The 14,471-nt window shown below is 52.5% G+C and overlaps 2 protein-coding genes across 6 annotated transcripts in view; one reads left to right on the top strand and one right to left on the bottom strand.

Moving 5' to 3' along the window:
* Positions 1–3,699, top strand: part of Wdr48 (WD repeat domain 48) — a 44,076-nt gene extending 40,377 nt beyond the window's left edge. For all 3 annotated transcript variants that reach the window (XM_013515075.1, XM_005386566.2, XM_005386567.2), the window contains 3 exons: positions 1,099–1,175; positions 2,316–2,505; positions 3,036–3,699. In XM_013515075.1, the coding sequence (XP_013370529.1) occupies positions 1,099–1,175; positions 2,316–2,505; positions 3,036–3,131 (363 nt within the window). In that variant the 3' untranslated portion in view covers positions 3,132–3,699. The remainder of the gene's footprint in view (positions 1–1,098; positions 1,176–2,315; positions 2,506–3,035) is intronic.
* Positions 3,605–14,471, bottom strand: part of Gorasp1 (golgi reassembly stacking protein 1, 65kDa) — an 11,458-nt gene continuing 591 nt past the window's right edge. Inside the window, exons 2-10 of one of the 3 annotated variants that reach the window (XM_005386568.2) lie at positions 11,271–11,351; positions 10,734–10,937; positions 9,481–9,567; positions 9,213–9,343; positions 8,775–8,979; positions 7,897–8,044; positions 7,120–7,257; positions 6,664–6,936; positions 3,605–4,554 (exon numbers count right to left, since the gene is read on the bottom strand). In XM_005386568.2, the coding sequence (XP_005386625.1) occupies positions 6,668–6,936; positions 7,120–7,257; positions 7,897–8,044; positions 8,775–8,979; positions 9,213–9,343; positions 9,481–9,567; positions 10,734–10,937; positions 11,271–11,351 (1,263 nt within the window). In that variant the 3' untranslated portion in view covers positions 3,605–4,554; positions 6,664–6,667. Of the gene's footprint in view, positions 4,555–5,161; positions 6,937–7,119; positions 7,258–7,896; positions 8,045–8,774; positions 8,980–9,212; positions 9,344–9,480; positions 9,568–10,733; positions 10,938–11,270; positions 11,352–14,471 lie in introns of those variants that run through there. The other 2 variants (XM_013515076.1, XM_013515077.1) reach the window with 2 other exon arrangements.

Below are 14,471 nucleotides of genomic sequence, written 5' to 3'. Positions count from 1 at the left end.
TCACAATGATCCTCCTGCCTCAGCCTCCCAAATGCTGGGATTATAGGTGTATACCACCATCCCCAGCAATGCCAGATACAATGCCAGATATAATCTTTGTTATAAGACAGGCAGATTTTATTTCATTATTTAATACGGACTTTTAAAAAATCATAGTGAGGTTTAAGCATCTCTTCTTATTGGCCATTTGTATTTCTTCTATTAATTGTTTGTCCTTCTTACAGATTTGTAGCAGTTCTTTATATTGAATATTAATCCTTTGGCTATCCGCTGTGTCTCTCAAACTTTTACAGTGCTTTGTTCATGGTGTTCTTTCTTTTTTTTCTTTTTTTCCTTTTTTTTTTGGTTGTTTTTGAGACAGTCTCACTATGTAGTTCAGGTTGGCCTTAAACTCACTGTGTAGCACAAGCTGGCCGTGAATTTGCAGCGATCCTTCTGCCTCAGCCTACCAAGTTGTTCATGGTGTCTTTTGCCAAGTGAAAAGAATAAACTCTAACATATTAAAGACCTATATACAAAAAAATTACCATAAAGGCCCTAAAAGAAAATATAAAAAAAGGGGGCTGGGGATTTAGCTCAGCGCCAAAGCGCCTGCCTGGCAAGCGCAAGGTCGTGAGTTCGGTTCCTGGTACCGGAGAAAAACCAAAAAAAAAAAAAAAATATATATATATATATATATATATATATATAAAGCATTTTTTCACTGTTCTGGAGTGGGAAATACCTAAACAGAATATGGAACTCTAAGCCATAATGGTTCAATTTGATTATGTAAAAATTAAAGTTTTTCACTTTATTTCCCTTTAATACGTTGTGCTTTTATTGAAGAAGAGCCATGTTTTCAATTCATATGCCCACTAATACTACATGTGGTTTGTCTTTACATATCTTTTATCACAAAACTAAGCCTACTTTTCAAAAATAAATAAATAAACCTACTTTTCTGATTTTCTCTAAGGCTGACTTAATTTGATAGCTTATTATAAATTACACAAAATTACTTATAAAATTACTTGTAAATTATGTTTTCCTATTGACAGCATTTTAGTTTGTCAGCTAATAGAAACTATTACACCTTTTTAATTTTCAATATTTCAGAAAAACATGCCCAAATTCAACAAAATTCCTTTCTACCTCCAACCTCATGCATCTTCAGGAGCAAAAACCTTAAAAAAGTAAGTACATTTAGTATCATGTTATTCCTTGATCTAATTCATTACTTGAGAGAACTCTTTCCTTATGGTTTGCTTTATAACATAGGAGACAAGTACTAGAGCTAAGGCAACTTTATAATATTGATGGATTTTGCCTCTTACAAAAACTCATTTAGGACAGAACTTGTGTATAACTGCTCTTATGATACTTAAGGAATAATGTGAGTGGGGAAAAGAAAAGTTTTTCACTGGACTTTTCCTAAAAGGCTTCCTGAAGGACGTGGAATTAAAGCTGGAAATGTAAGGATGGGTAGAACTTCAGGAGATACATATTGCAAGTGCAAGACCCAGTTTGATCAGGGATTTGGAAGTGGGAGTGTGCCGAAGATACCTGCAGCCTTACACAAAGAAAACAGAATAACGAGTACCACTGACCCATGAGAGTTCAGTAACTATTAACACCTGGCTGTAAACATGTTGCTGTCTGTTCCCCTGCTTTCCCTTCCACACATTTCCCTCCACTTGAATCCAAAAGTCCTTTAAGGCAAGTCCTTTACATCCCTTCAACTAAACTAAGGCACTGATGGCTTTCAGAGCATAAACCTTAGCAGTTTAGTTTGACAATTATAAACGGATGTCAGAGGTTCAGAAGTAGGTCTTGGGAATAAATGAGTCAAGCTGGAAACACCTGACTGCAGATGCCGAGCCCAGCCATTGCGTCTGTGGTCTGAAGCAGACGGCTGAGACTGGCCGTCTGAACTGGGGCATCGTGTCCCACCTTCACATTTAGTAGAAGGCCTGACAAATGAGAGAGCCAAGGGGAAACTGAGCCTCAAGAGGCTCTGGGCCTGCCTTCCCTTCCAGGGTGTTTCATTTGCCCGTGCTTTGTGGAAGTGTCTAGGGGACTAAAACCCAGGTAGCTGTTCTGTGTGCTGTGTAAATTTCAAGAATCTCATTTAGTGGCACATGATCTGTACCTTTAGAGGACACTAAAGGAAAAACCTTCCACAGTGCAAAACATGGGTTAAGGCAGTGACTAAAATCATTGATCATGTTTCTGTATTGTGTGCTATAAGATGATGACACCAAAGAAAAATAACATGGAACAGATGATAGCTAGTGATCCTTCCTGACGCCACAATGTGCTGTTTCCTTTTACAGAGATAGACTGTCTGCTAGTGACATGCTCCAAGTCCGAAAAGTAATGGAACATGTTTACGAGAAAATTATCAACTTAGATAATGAATCTCAAACCACTAGCTCTTCTAATAATGAGAAACCAGAACAGGAGAAAGAGGAGGATATTGCTGTGCTGGCAGAAGAAAAAATCGAACTTTTGTGCCAGGACCAGGTAAGTAAACTTAAGAAGCATAACCCCATTTTTTTCTAGTGCTGGTGCTCAGAAGGTTACGTTATCTGTATGGTATGATTGTAGATCCCAAATCTGTTATTTTGGGGATGCTTCTGCTTTCAGAGAGGCTCTCTTCTGCCTATCTCTGTCTCTGCAGACCTTTAGAGGATATTCACCACCCTAAACCTCCTTTTTACTTGAAGAGAGTTTTCAGGCAAGGGACCCAGTGGTTTAAAGACAGAGGTCCATGAGTGGAGTGGAGGTAGGTGGAGAAGTGGAAAGACTGTCTAAATCACAAAGGCATTTCTGGAGAAGGGCTGAAAGCCTTGTATTTCTGGCACCACTACAGACAGTGCACACCTCACTGTACCCAGCGTCACACCTGCCTCAGGGAAGCTGTGATGGCAAGAGCAGACTGCCAGGCATGAGGGAGGGCAGACAAGCTGGGTCACCCAGAACTCCTCACTTGAGGATGAAAGTTTTAAACATCAGAGACTTTCGACATTTTTAATGTAATTTTTGCTTTTTAGGTTTTGGATCCAAATATGGACCTTCGAACAGTGAAGCACTTCATATGGAAAAGTGGTGGTGACCTCACCCTGCATTACCGCCAGAAATCCACGTGAAGGGTGGGCCAGTGCTCCTGGGTATCCATTAACTACCTTCCTCTGCGGCCCCAAGAGTAGTCCTAGGAAGCCCACCGAGCCCAGCGGGAGCGAGACTTCTAACGACCAGTTTGGTATGGACCGAGATTCTTTCAGTTGAAGTGACTAATCGAGATGTAATATAGAAACCAGTCTCCAAGTGTAGATTAAGCTGCCCCAGGAAGCAGTGTGGAGGCAGAAGAGCCCCAGGCAGACTTTGTCCTGCAGCTGTACAGACAATTGACCGCAGGCCAGTGCAGACTTCGCTTCCTCTCCTTTCAAAGGACCTTATCTGTGTCTGTTAGCACTTGTTAGAAAACATGGTTGACCACACCTGTCACTGTGTTTCAACTTCAAACCCACAGCTGTGTAGCTTTTCTAAGAGTACATTCATTCCTGCAGTACCTATGAAGGCTTTTTCCAAGTTGGTCATAAAAAAAGTCAAATTGTTTTCACCATGTAAGACAGTTATTTTTAATGGTAATTTGCTGTTGCACAATTTGAGAGCCAGCCCATTTCATAATAAATGATGAGCGTTGGGCTTGTTTTTAATATTGCATCTCAGATGTACCCTTGTAGGAAGCTCTGTGGAGATTCCAGGTGCTGGGTCACAGCACACATGACCCCCGGGCAGCGCGTGCATGGTCCGAGCTCAGTGATGCCGAGCCCCGCGCAGGTCCAGGGAGGCTCAGCCATTCCCTCTTTGCTCTAGTGTCATTTTACTCCAGGCAGAGGCAGCTGAAACTGGCTTCCCGCTCTGGATAAGCAGTGTGACACCATCAAAACGTAAGACCAAGAAGAAGGTTTAATTGCATTCAAGTGCTTCCTAAACTGTCTGGTGTCAAGAGTAAAGGGACAGCACAGTGAGTTCCTATCTAGAAAGTGAAGCTATTTGTTTTTCCAGGATTTTATACGCAGGTTTTTGTTGTTAACTGTATCCGGATCATCTTTTCACTGTTCTTTCTAACAATCTAAAGCTTTCATAGAGTCACTTGGATCTTGTACAGAATATAACTTATTGGGGATAAACACTTCAACTTTTGGCAGAAAATACTTGGGATTCTTCCCAAGGTCATTTGTATCAGAACAGAACAGCAGTCCACCCCCCATAAAACCACATAAGCAAGCCTCCTTGCATGAAGCCAGAAGCACAAGTGCCTTCCGAGGGCAGTTATTCCAGTCCCGTCGTCTCCCAGCGTGTGTGGCCTGTCCTCACGGCAGCAGGCACTGGGGAAGGGGGTGGAGAAGGTTTTTGTTTCCTGCATCTTCACAGATTCAGTTAAGGGCAGCTGATGGGCCCAGGTCCATTCCTCACTACTCGAGATCCTCTGGTCAGCACAGCTGCAGCGTTCCCTCACTGCTGGTCAGCGAGCTTTGGAAAGTGACAGGTCATTGCCTCCTGCACCTTAAAGAAGCAAGCGAAGACATGGCCACGTTTCCAAGGAGCTGAAATGGTCCTTCTCCCCTCCTCAGAGAGCAGCCAACCTCTTTTTATTAAAAGTCCTTTCTATGTTAGATACAACAGTGCACTTTTGGTGCACTTTTTTTTTAGCAATAGTTGTGAACAAATGGCAAAAAAAAAATCTCATTGAGCAGCCCTGAGCTGTTTGCACACAGGGCCTTTGAGTTAAAGGAGCAGGTTTTGGCCAGATGTGGTGGCGCACACCTAGAATCCCAGCACTCAGGATGCTGAGGCAGGAGGAACGCCAAGAGTTCGAGGCCAGCCTGGGCTACATGGTAAGTTCAAGGCCAGCCTGAACTGCATAGTGAGACCCTGTCTCAAAAACAGAAAAAAAATAAAGGAGCGGTTTTGCTGGGTCATCTGCCATGTGCTGAGCCTTGGGCGACTGTGTCCCTTCCTGTCATAGATCTGACCCCAGCATGGTTGTTACTTTTTCCCTTCCAGTCAAACCAACAGTTTCCAGAAAATTTGACGGTCTGCAATGCCAAAAGGGTAAAAATCTTATTTCACAATTGTATGGAATAAAGAACTTAGTTAAAATATTTCCAAGTGTAGTAAACTTGTTTTTACTTGCCATTTTCGTTCATAGTGGATCACATGTTCACCCTGGGGTAGTCAGCATGGATAACCACGCTACCCCAGTGGTAAGGAAGGAGTAAAAGCAGTGAGGGCAAGAGCCAGAACCTGCCAGAGAGGGTCACCGTGGGCCAGCCCACAGGCCGCAGGGCCCTGCACAGGCCTGTGGTGACTCCGTTCTGCTCCCGGCATTCCTGCAGACCCACACTGGGCTCCTGGACAACCCAGCACACAGCCCTCACTGTTTTGCACCCACCAGCTGCTGTGGTAGGCCTGACAAGGGCTGGCTTTAAAAGCAGTCACGGTGCTTAGAACTTAATGTTTGCTAATTTGGGGCCTTGGTGCCCCACAGTTCAGGGTGTGTGTGTGTGTGTGTGTGTGTGTTACAAATGGTGCCCGTACAAGTGAGAACTCAGCAAGGCAGATGTTAGAAGACAAGGCCAGAGGCAGCGTTCCTGGTAACTAGCAAAGGGCAGTGACTGGGAGGGTGGGGACTGCAGTCAACAGCAGAGGACTTCAGTTGGTGAGGGGCCATCCAAAGGCACTTGGGGTTTGGGGAGCAGCTTCCCTGGTACTACAGAAAAGGACAGCAGGACACTTATCTACTCTTGTCTGGGCCCCCACTTTGCTCCTGGGGTTGGGGCTCTGTAAAGAAGCCTAGTCAGGTGGTGAGCTGGCCTTGAGTGTTACTCAGGATGGTGAACTTAAAGCTGTAGCTTTTCATCATTGTGGTTGCCAAGGTGCTTTGTACATTCAGAGGCAATAGCTGTTTATGTTTGGGAGCTGGCAGGAGTCACCACGGGGGACACTAGATGTGTGCTCAGAGGCCAGGGGAAGAAGAGCCCATCATGAGGCTCCTCTGCTGAGGGGCAGAAGTGGGCAAGGGCAGCCTCTTCGGTGCTGACTGGCATCAGCCTAAGGACAAGGCCAGTGACAAAGGAATCAGTGATTAGGACAGGAGCGGGGGAGTCTTGGAGCTTGGGGCTCCTCCCAGTAGATGGGACCGTGAGCTGTACAGGAAAGGTCAAGACCAGCCCTACAAAGCCATGGACTCTTCCCCTTCCTCACTCACCCCATCTTCACACAGGTCGAGACTGGGCCTGCTGCCTCCTGGGGAGCCCATGACATGATGGCTGCTGGTTCTAAGGTGCATGGCCTCCTGTCACTACCCAGTGAGGTTGCCTGTGCCTCCCCTAGCCCAGCTCTTGGGAAATACTCAAGCTGAGTGCTTCTCCCAGCCCTCCAACACCGAAGTCCCCTTTGAAGCCGTCCAACCCAGGCCCAGCAGGCAGGACGAACACCCTAGGGTCATCTCATGGAGGCTAGAAGCAAGCTCTGAGCAGACACCAGAGTCCCTGCCAGAGCCCCATGGGCTGCAGTGCCATGTGATCCCTGCATGTTGCATGGCGCTGCAGCCCCAGAAGCTGGACACAGGGCTAGGACCGGGCACACAGCTGGTAAAATAACCTCAGGCACCTTGTCACAGCCCAGAGTGTAATCCTGGGGTAGAGACCTCGGCCTGGCTGGCCAACCCATCGGCCTCTGCCCTGACATCAGAGTTGTCAATGCTTGCAGGCTCCTCCTCAGTCTGAGCTTCCAGCAGCTCCGCAGACAGCCCGTCTTCTGGTGACGCTGCAGCGTTGAGGCTGTCAGGAAGAGTTAACTGAGGCAGGTGGTCTGGCTGAGCTTGGGATCCAGGGCTGTCCAGGAACGAGACTTCAAACTCTGACCCAGACCAAGTGGCTTCCCCTGAAACACAAAGGTGGAGCTCAGAAGGCCTGCAGCTCCCGGCTGGCCCCGCCCACTGCCACTCGGCCTCTGACGGGAGACAGGAGAGCAAGTATATGGATCCTTGATATTGCCAAGCTCTAGCCCAGCTGAGCAATTAGTGCTGTCAACAGCACTGTTCACCGGAAGGTGCTGGTCACTCACCACCTCGCTCATGAGAACTGCTGCTGGAGCCGATGTCCTCTGGCCCTGAGGCTGAGACCACTGTGGAAGAAGGCAGGCTTGGCCACACACTGGCATTGCCACTGTCCAGGAGGGAAAGGCCAGACACATCTAGGAAGCCTGGGGCAACACAAAACCCCAACTGTTGGAAAGCCAGGACGGTACCCTCACCCTGCCCAGTGCCCAGGGCATCTAGCTGGCCAGCCTGCAAGACTCCAACATCCCCAGCCTCTGGTGAGCCCCTCCCCAACCCCAAGTAGCATCCCACTGCTATTCCTGCACAACAAAAGAGGCCTAAAGTTGGTCATCATGGGACAGCAGGGGCAGTGGGCCCAGAGCCCGCCTTTCTCCAGTCTGCTGTGTGACCAGAAGTAGGCCAGCTCTCTTTTCTGAACTCCAAATTCTCCATCCATACCCTGGATTGATGATCTGCAACTGTTTTTTTTTTTTTCTTTTTCTTTATGGTTTTTTTGCAACAGGGTCTCACTGTTAACATGGATGGCCTTGAACTCACTACGAAGCCCAGGCGGATCTCAAACTCGCAGCAATCCTCCTGCCTCAGCCTCCCTAGTGCTGGGATTACAGGCATGCACCACCATGCCCAACCTGCAGCTGTCTTGCTGTATGTGAGACATGAGGAATCAGCAGGCCCAGGGAAAATTTTGCAGTGCTGCCAAAGTCCAGCTCTGAGCCTGGGGCCCACTTCAGCACCAAGAGCTGGGGGGTTCCTCCATCTCCTCCCCAGGGCCTGCCTAGTACCTGGATCCATGACTCGCTGCACGGGAGGTGGAGGCTGAAGACTCTCCAGGGAACATGGAAGTCCCCCGAAGTCTGGAGCGCTGTGGCTGGAACTCTCAGCCCCGGGGAGCTGTCCTTCCATGAAGGAACCAGGTACCTGTAGTAGGGCCTGGCGGCACCAGGGAAAAAGAAATGGAAGGGCCAATCCAAACAGCACCTTGAGTAGTGTCACATTCCAACCCACCCAGCGCACCACTGCCTTGAGCTATTCTGCCTGCAGGAAGGAAACAGCTATGGTGCCCCCTCGCTCCCTCCCTCCACAAGAGATATGCAGTCCCACTGGGAAGCCTGGCCTCCCCTGCAGTGGCCACACTCTATAGAGGGAGCACTTTGCCGACACAATGAGGCCACCTGGCCCCAGCACAGCGCTGCCTCCTGGGGCTCCATAAATGACCCAGAAGGAGGGTCAGCCTTCCTTGAGAGAACATCCCAGTGTGCCCTGGCACCAGTGCCAGTGCCCAGAGGCGCTCTCAGGACTGCTCATCAGCCCAGAAGACCAGGCCCACACCCATCAGACAGAACAGGCATCCCAGCATCCTAACCAGGCCCAGCTTTCCCTCTCACTCAGCGGGGGGGCACAGAGCAAGGCTCCACCTGGCTTTCAGTCTCCATGGAGACTGACCCCCAGCACCTCTCCACCACCCTCACCTCTGAGCAAGGGGTGGAAGGACCAGTGGAGGGTTTTCCTGGCCCACGCAGGGCCCTGCTCCTGCTGCATCCCAGAAGCAGACAAGCCCCTGGTGAGGCCACTGCAACCCCCAGGGCAGCCTTGAGTCTCCGCAGCTGGCAGGCCCATGCAAAGCTCACCCTTCCTCTAGGTGACAGGCACCCCTGCATACCTCCATGTAGTCACTCTGCCTGGAAGCAGTCTCTCGGCCAGGAGAGTCCTGGGGGGTGGGTGCCGGTGAGGGGACATCAGGTAGAGATGGTGGAGCACCAGGCGGTGGGGCATCGGCTGGCAGGGCACCAGGTGGCTTCTTGTGGTGACTAGGGGGCTGGGTTGGGATCCGATGTAGATACCCATAGCCAACACCACAGCCCAGACTGCCAGGGGCCAGAAACGTTCAGTCCAGGGGGTTGGCTAAAGCCACAGCCCTCTCTGCCTTTACCGCCCCCACCCTGGAGCTACGGGTGGGGCCAAAAGGGCACTGCCAGACCAGTAGGCAGCAAGGGTTCCAGGGCAAGGCCTAGGGCCCAGCCCAGTGGACTCTGGAAATCCATACCCACCAGACAGGCCCACCTGCCCAGCCCTACAGCCCACCAACCCTGGGAAGTACCTGCCCTCTCCACCCCAGGCTGCGTTGGGAGTTACTGTCACCTCCCGGCAGGAGTCAGACTCGGAGTTATACACCATCAGCTTCAAGGGCTTCCCCTCATGGGACTCGATGAGCGAAAAGAAATCTTCAGACTACAAGAAACACACAACACTTGACACTGCTTCCAGCACCAGATGGAAGCCTCAAAATAAGCCACTTCCCATGAAAGGCACCCATCTTTTCACACTCTATCCGGGGGCCTGGGCAGGACAAGCCACGGGTTCCTCACCTCCTGCAGGATCTGGTCTGAGCCCACCACGTAGTCTGTGTAGGGGCACAGGCCGGCCAGGGCAGCTGGTGAAGATGGTTCCACATCCTGGGGAAGAATTGCAAACCAGCAGCCTCACTACCGTGCAGTCAGCAGGACATCTGTCCACTGTCGCCCGACAGGGCCTCGGCCAACTTTCACCTCCTCCCCCAGGCCTACAGACTGCCCAGCAGAGGGCAGCACACGGCAGGGAATGGGCCCTGGGCTCAGCGGGCTTCACCACCTGCTGGCTCTATGACTGAACATTTGTTACAGTGCTGCCCCTCTCCCAGCCTGTTTCCCCACAATTAAACTATGTTTCATAGAGTTGCCAAAATTAAAGAAAAACACGCTAAAAGAAAAGAGAAACCAAACCCTGGCTACAGCAAATGGCCAGCTGCCCTGCTGTTCCCTGGCAGGCTCCTGCAGCACCCAGACCGCCGGGTGAGAGGCAGGGCAAGGGCAGCGAGCAACACCAGACCCGAGGACCGCCTCCTCCCCTGGGAAGCTGCAGTGCTCTCGCTCTCCCAGTCTCCCTGGGAAATGCAAAGAAATCTGCATCATTCGCCCTGTGTTATTCATGGGCAGGCTTTTGCAGGCCGGCTACGAAGGCTGGGAAACTTAGCCAGCTCCCCAGGAAGCCAGTGATGGAGGACAGAAAGCAACTGGCTTCCAGCCCTGGGGACCGTCCTTCCATCAAGCCAGAGACTGAACATCTGAGCACAGGTGTCAGGCGCACTTGGTGCCTATGAAGAGACACCTATGATAGCTTAGCCATTTGAGGTTCATTTATGTGTCAGTTACATACAAACACCACAAAAACTAGACAGATAGATAGGTATGGGGGAGGAGACAGAAATTTAAAAAGACACTAAGAGTGTTCTGGCAGTATAGCCACCATTCCAGTAGACAGTAGTACCCCACCTTTCAAAACAAGAAACCAAGGTCTAGAGCAGTGGTGGCGAACCTGTGGCACATGTGCCATAGCGGGCTCTTTGTGTCACTGAGAACTCGAAAAGGGTCGCCATCACTGGTCCTAGAAGGTAAGCAAGTGCCCAGAGTCACATGGCTACCAAGAAGCAGGGCATGCTGTCCAGGGACTAACAGCTGCCCTCAGGACGGAGCAGCCGCCAGCCAGCCAGGGATGCCAGCCTCGGCCCCTCGCCCCGCCCACCCCACCCTGGTGCCTGCTCTTGCACACTCCACCTGCACCCTCACATGCCGTTCACACTTACCAGCACGTGCCACACGTGCTCGCTGGCCCTGCGGAAGCTGCAGAAGCGCACGCTGGCACCCAGCAGGCCCTGGCCACCCCACATGTTGCTGGGCACCACCTCCACCTCGCGCACCTTCATGGTCTTCATATTGAACACCTCCAGCTTCACCGGCTTCTCCACGTTGGCCTTCAGCAAGGCCTTCAGCGTGTCATTCTCCTTGTTCTGCAGGGGCAGCATAGCTGACTCCTAGGCCCCACCCCGACCCCCAGCCCAGGCCCCTGCAACAGGTCAAGGCCTGAGGTGGGGAGCAATGGATGGAACCCCCACCTCCCAGTAGTGCCAGGCACTACACCTCCCCACAACCACCAAGCAAACACAACAAAGCTCGCAAAAGGCCTCTGGGTCCAAAGCGCCAGTGTGCCGCTGCCCAGAGCCCTCACACCCCCCACAGGCTTGTGGCCTCCTCCTAGAGTCCTCTGTCCCCAGCCCACCTGGCAGGGACAGGACAGAGGGACACATCCACTCAACAAGCAGAAGTGGGTGGGGGAGCCTCACCAGTCGTGAGTGCCCGATGGTGATGATGAAGTCGAAGTAAGGCTCCAGGCCCGCCTGCTGTGCTGGCGAGTTCTCCTGCACCTGTCCCACAGCGAGGCAGTCAGCGCACCAAGCCCCGCTCCTCGAGAAGCCCCAGCCTTAATGCCAGGGACCAGAGCCACTCCTGGTGTCCCCGAGAGGATGCAGCCCTCCCCGAACTGTGCTGGGCATGGTCACCGTCTGCCTCTTCCCTCCTCCTAGCTTCTGGGCTCAGGAAAATGGCTTGTCTCCTGACTGTGACCCACAGAGCCCTCCAGAAAGCTTCACAGCCCAGAAGTCCTTTGGGAGCAACCAGGAGGCAGCAAGGAACCTTGCCGCGGGGCACAGGCCTGTGCAGATGCTGCTGCCCCAGGGGCTGGCCCGCAATGGTACCAGCAAAGTTCCGACACAGACAGGGTGGGCTGGGGATTTAGCTCAGCGGCACAGCACCCGCCTGGCAAGTGCAAGGTCATGAGTTCGATTCCAGGTACCGGAAAAAAAAAAAAAAGACAGGGAGAGCTCCGCATGCAGGGGATGTGGCAGGAACAGGAGATGTGCAGCCAGGGCTGCACCTACGAAGAGGCAGCAGGGAAGGTGGCTGGATCCCAAAGGGCCCCAGAACCCGGGCTGCCTGACCTGGCTCATTCTAGCAGGCAGTGGGAGCCACTGATACGCGCCGGTGAAGAGGAGGCCATGGGGGCTCAGCCACCCCACCAGCCTCACGGCCCTGTCCCCACGCCACTTGGAACACCTCCTCAGAGCCATCCACGGCCCCAGGATGCTCCCCACCGCTCCCCACACTTTCCAGCTTAACGCTGGACCCAAAAGTACAACCAGGCTTTACAGTCTGTGGCAGAAATCTGCCTCAAAGGCCCCATTTACAAAGCCTCGCCAAAACACTACCGCCTTTGTCCCCAGGTCCTGGACCCTGAAGGTAGCCCAGACTCAGGCCTTTGGTTGTGAACACGAGATGACCTCTTGGGTCAGGTGTCAACAAGGCCCCAGGAGAGAGGACACTGAACTCATGTGGCCTTGGGCCCTTGTACCCCCAGCCCTCTAGTCTCAGAGTCCCCAAGCTGAGGACGAGCTCTTACAGAACAAACTGCTGAGCCTCTGGATCAAGGCCATTTTGCCCCTGGCATCAGGAATCCTTTCCAGCAGTGTTGCCAACTGAGTCCCTGCTTGCCACCTCGAGAAGCTGCCATGGCTTCCAATGGGAGTGGGTTCAGCCACCAACTCTGGCCCTGCCTGCCCGACAAGGAGAGCAAGTTGCCCTCAGGCACTGCGGCAGGGGAGCCCTGTGTCCTGCCCTAAGACAGAGCTAACTTGGTGGGGTCTGAGCGATGCCCCTCCCTGAGCAGGGCCACTTCCAAACCACTCCACTTTCCCAGGGCAAGGCTGCTGCTCCCCGCCTCAGCCCTGGGTATCAGCTGCCCGCATACTAATGAGGGCCCTCTCGCAGCACCCGCAGCTGTGGTGCTGTCCTCTGCCTGGCTATATTCCACTTCCATGGCCCTGGGCCTGGCAGTGGTCATTAGGGCTATAGTGGAAATAATATGCAGCTGCACCCTGCAGAGCCACTGTCCCTCCATCCAGCTGTCCCTGGAGAGTCCCATCATGTTTCACCCTGCGTCCTCATAACATGTGCTGCTTTTCCTAATACCCAGCCTGCTCTTCCTCACCAGGGGCCCATGCAGAATGAACAATCCGTTCACACCACTACACGCTGGTCAGCTGACTGCCTTTTATTAACCCCAACTTACAGAGGAGAAAAGCCTCAATAATTTAGTAATCTGACCCCAGGAAATCCAACTTAGAGTCCTCCCCTTACCGTTGCCTTATCATAGCCATTTTCTTGAGCTCTGCTAAGGATGTGCCTGGCACACAGTGGGAATACCATGTGTACAGAATGCAGCACACTTGTTCTTCAGGTTTTTTTTTGGTTTTTTGGTACTGGGAATCGAACTCACCACCTTGTGCTTGCCAGGCAGGCGCTGTACCGCTCAGCTATATCCCCGGCTTCAGTTTTTAAAAACGTGAGATTATGTCACACCTCCACTTAAAATCTCCCAACGGCTTCCTATCTCAGAATAAAACCCTAAATACTCTCCTATGGGGTCTGGCCTCTTCCTCTACCCTCTCCTGAAGCTAGTGCTCCATCAAAGCACTCCCACCTTACCCGCTTCATTTCCTCAAACAGGACAAACACCACCCAGCTCAGGGCCTTCCACCGGGGACACTTGTCCCCGACACCTGTGCTGTCCACTCTTTACTTCCTGCATAGGCCTGTGTTCCAGTGTTACTTGGTCAGAGGTCTTTCCTGACTACTGTGTCCAAAATGGCAGCCACTCAGCACTCTTTCTCCTTTAAACTGCTTTTTTTCTGGCTAACAATTAGTAGCCATCGACTGTTTTATGGTCTCCCTTCTCTCCCACCTGGCATCCAAATGCAAGCTCCGTGAGCACAGGGATGATGTCCGTTCTGTTCGCTACTTTATCCCTGGTCTCTAGAGCTCTGCCTGCTGCAGAGCGCGTACTCAAAACTACCGGTGCGAACTGAACGATGACCTCCGATCCTCCGACCTCTCCAACCTCTCAGTGGCCTCCTGTCCTCACTCCTACCATCATCTCACCTCCCCGCCGCCAGCATCCTGAATTCCCCTGCCTTCCACTAAGCCTGGGGCCCGATCTCCGGGCCGGAGGCGGACCACTGTCCCTGTGGGTGCCTGGCCGTGAGGAAGCCCATCCTCAAGCACAAGGTCGTCAGCGCCGGTCTCGCACCGCCAGCCTGGCTCTCCTGTCAGGAAACCCTTCATTAGCCTGTCGCGTACGCAGACTCTGGTAAGAGAGCCGCCCTTCAAAACCGACCACTCAGCCGCCAGGCACCGAACTGGCAAACGCGCCTCCCTGTCCACGCACCTCTGCACCCGCCCGCTTCTCTCAAGCAAAAACGGGGAGGGAGGACTCGGGGACCCTCCTGTGCCTCTCACCCCGGATCCTCACCCGGCTGCGGGGCCCTCCCATCCCCTTCTCCGCCCGACCAGGAACCCCACCGTAGCCGCTTCCCAGCGGTCGGCCGGTCCAGACCTCCCGGCGGCCTCACCGAGGGGCCGCTCCCGCTCGCACCCCGACCGCGTGCCGCGCCTCCGGAGCTCCGAACGCCGGCCGGGCGTCCCGCCCCCGG

This window comes from Chinchilla lanigera, unplaced genomic scaffold (assembly GCF_000276665.1).
Source record: "Chinchilla lanigera isolate Chin_1 unplaced genomic scaffold, ChiLan1.0 scaffold00026, whole genome shotgun sequence".
Lineage (NCBI taxonomy): Eukaryota > Metazoa > Chordata > Mammalia > Rodentia > Chinchillidae > Chinchilla > Chinchilla lanigera.
The sequence above is the reverse complement of the archived record's forward strand: the minus strand, read 5'-3'. Positions and strand labels throughout refer to the sequence as shown.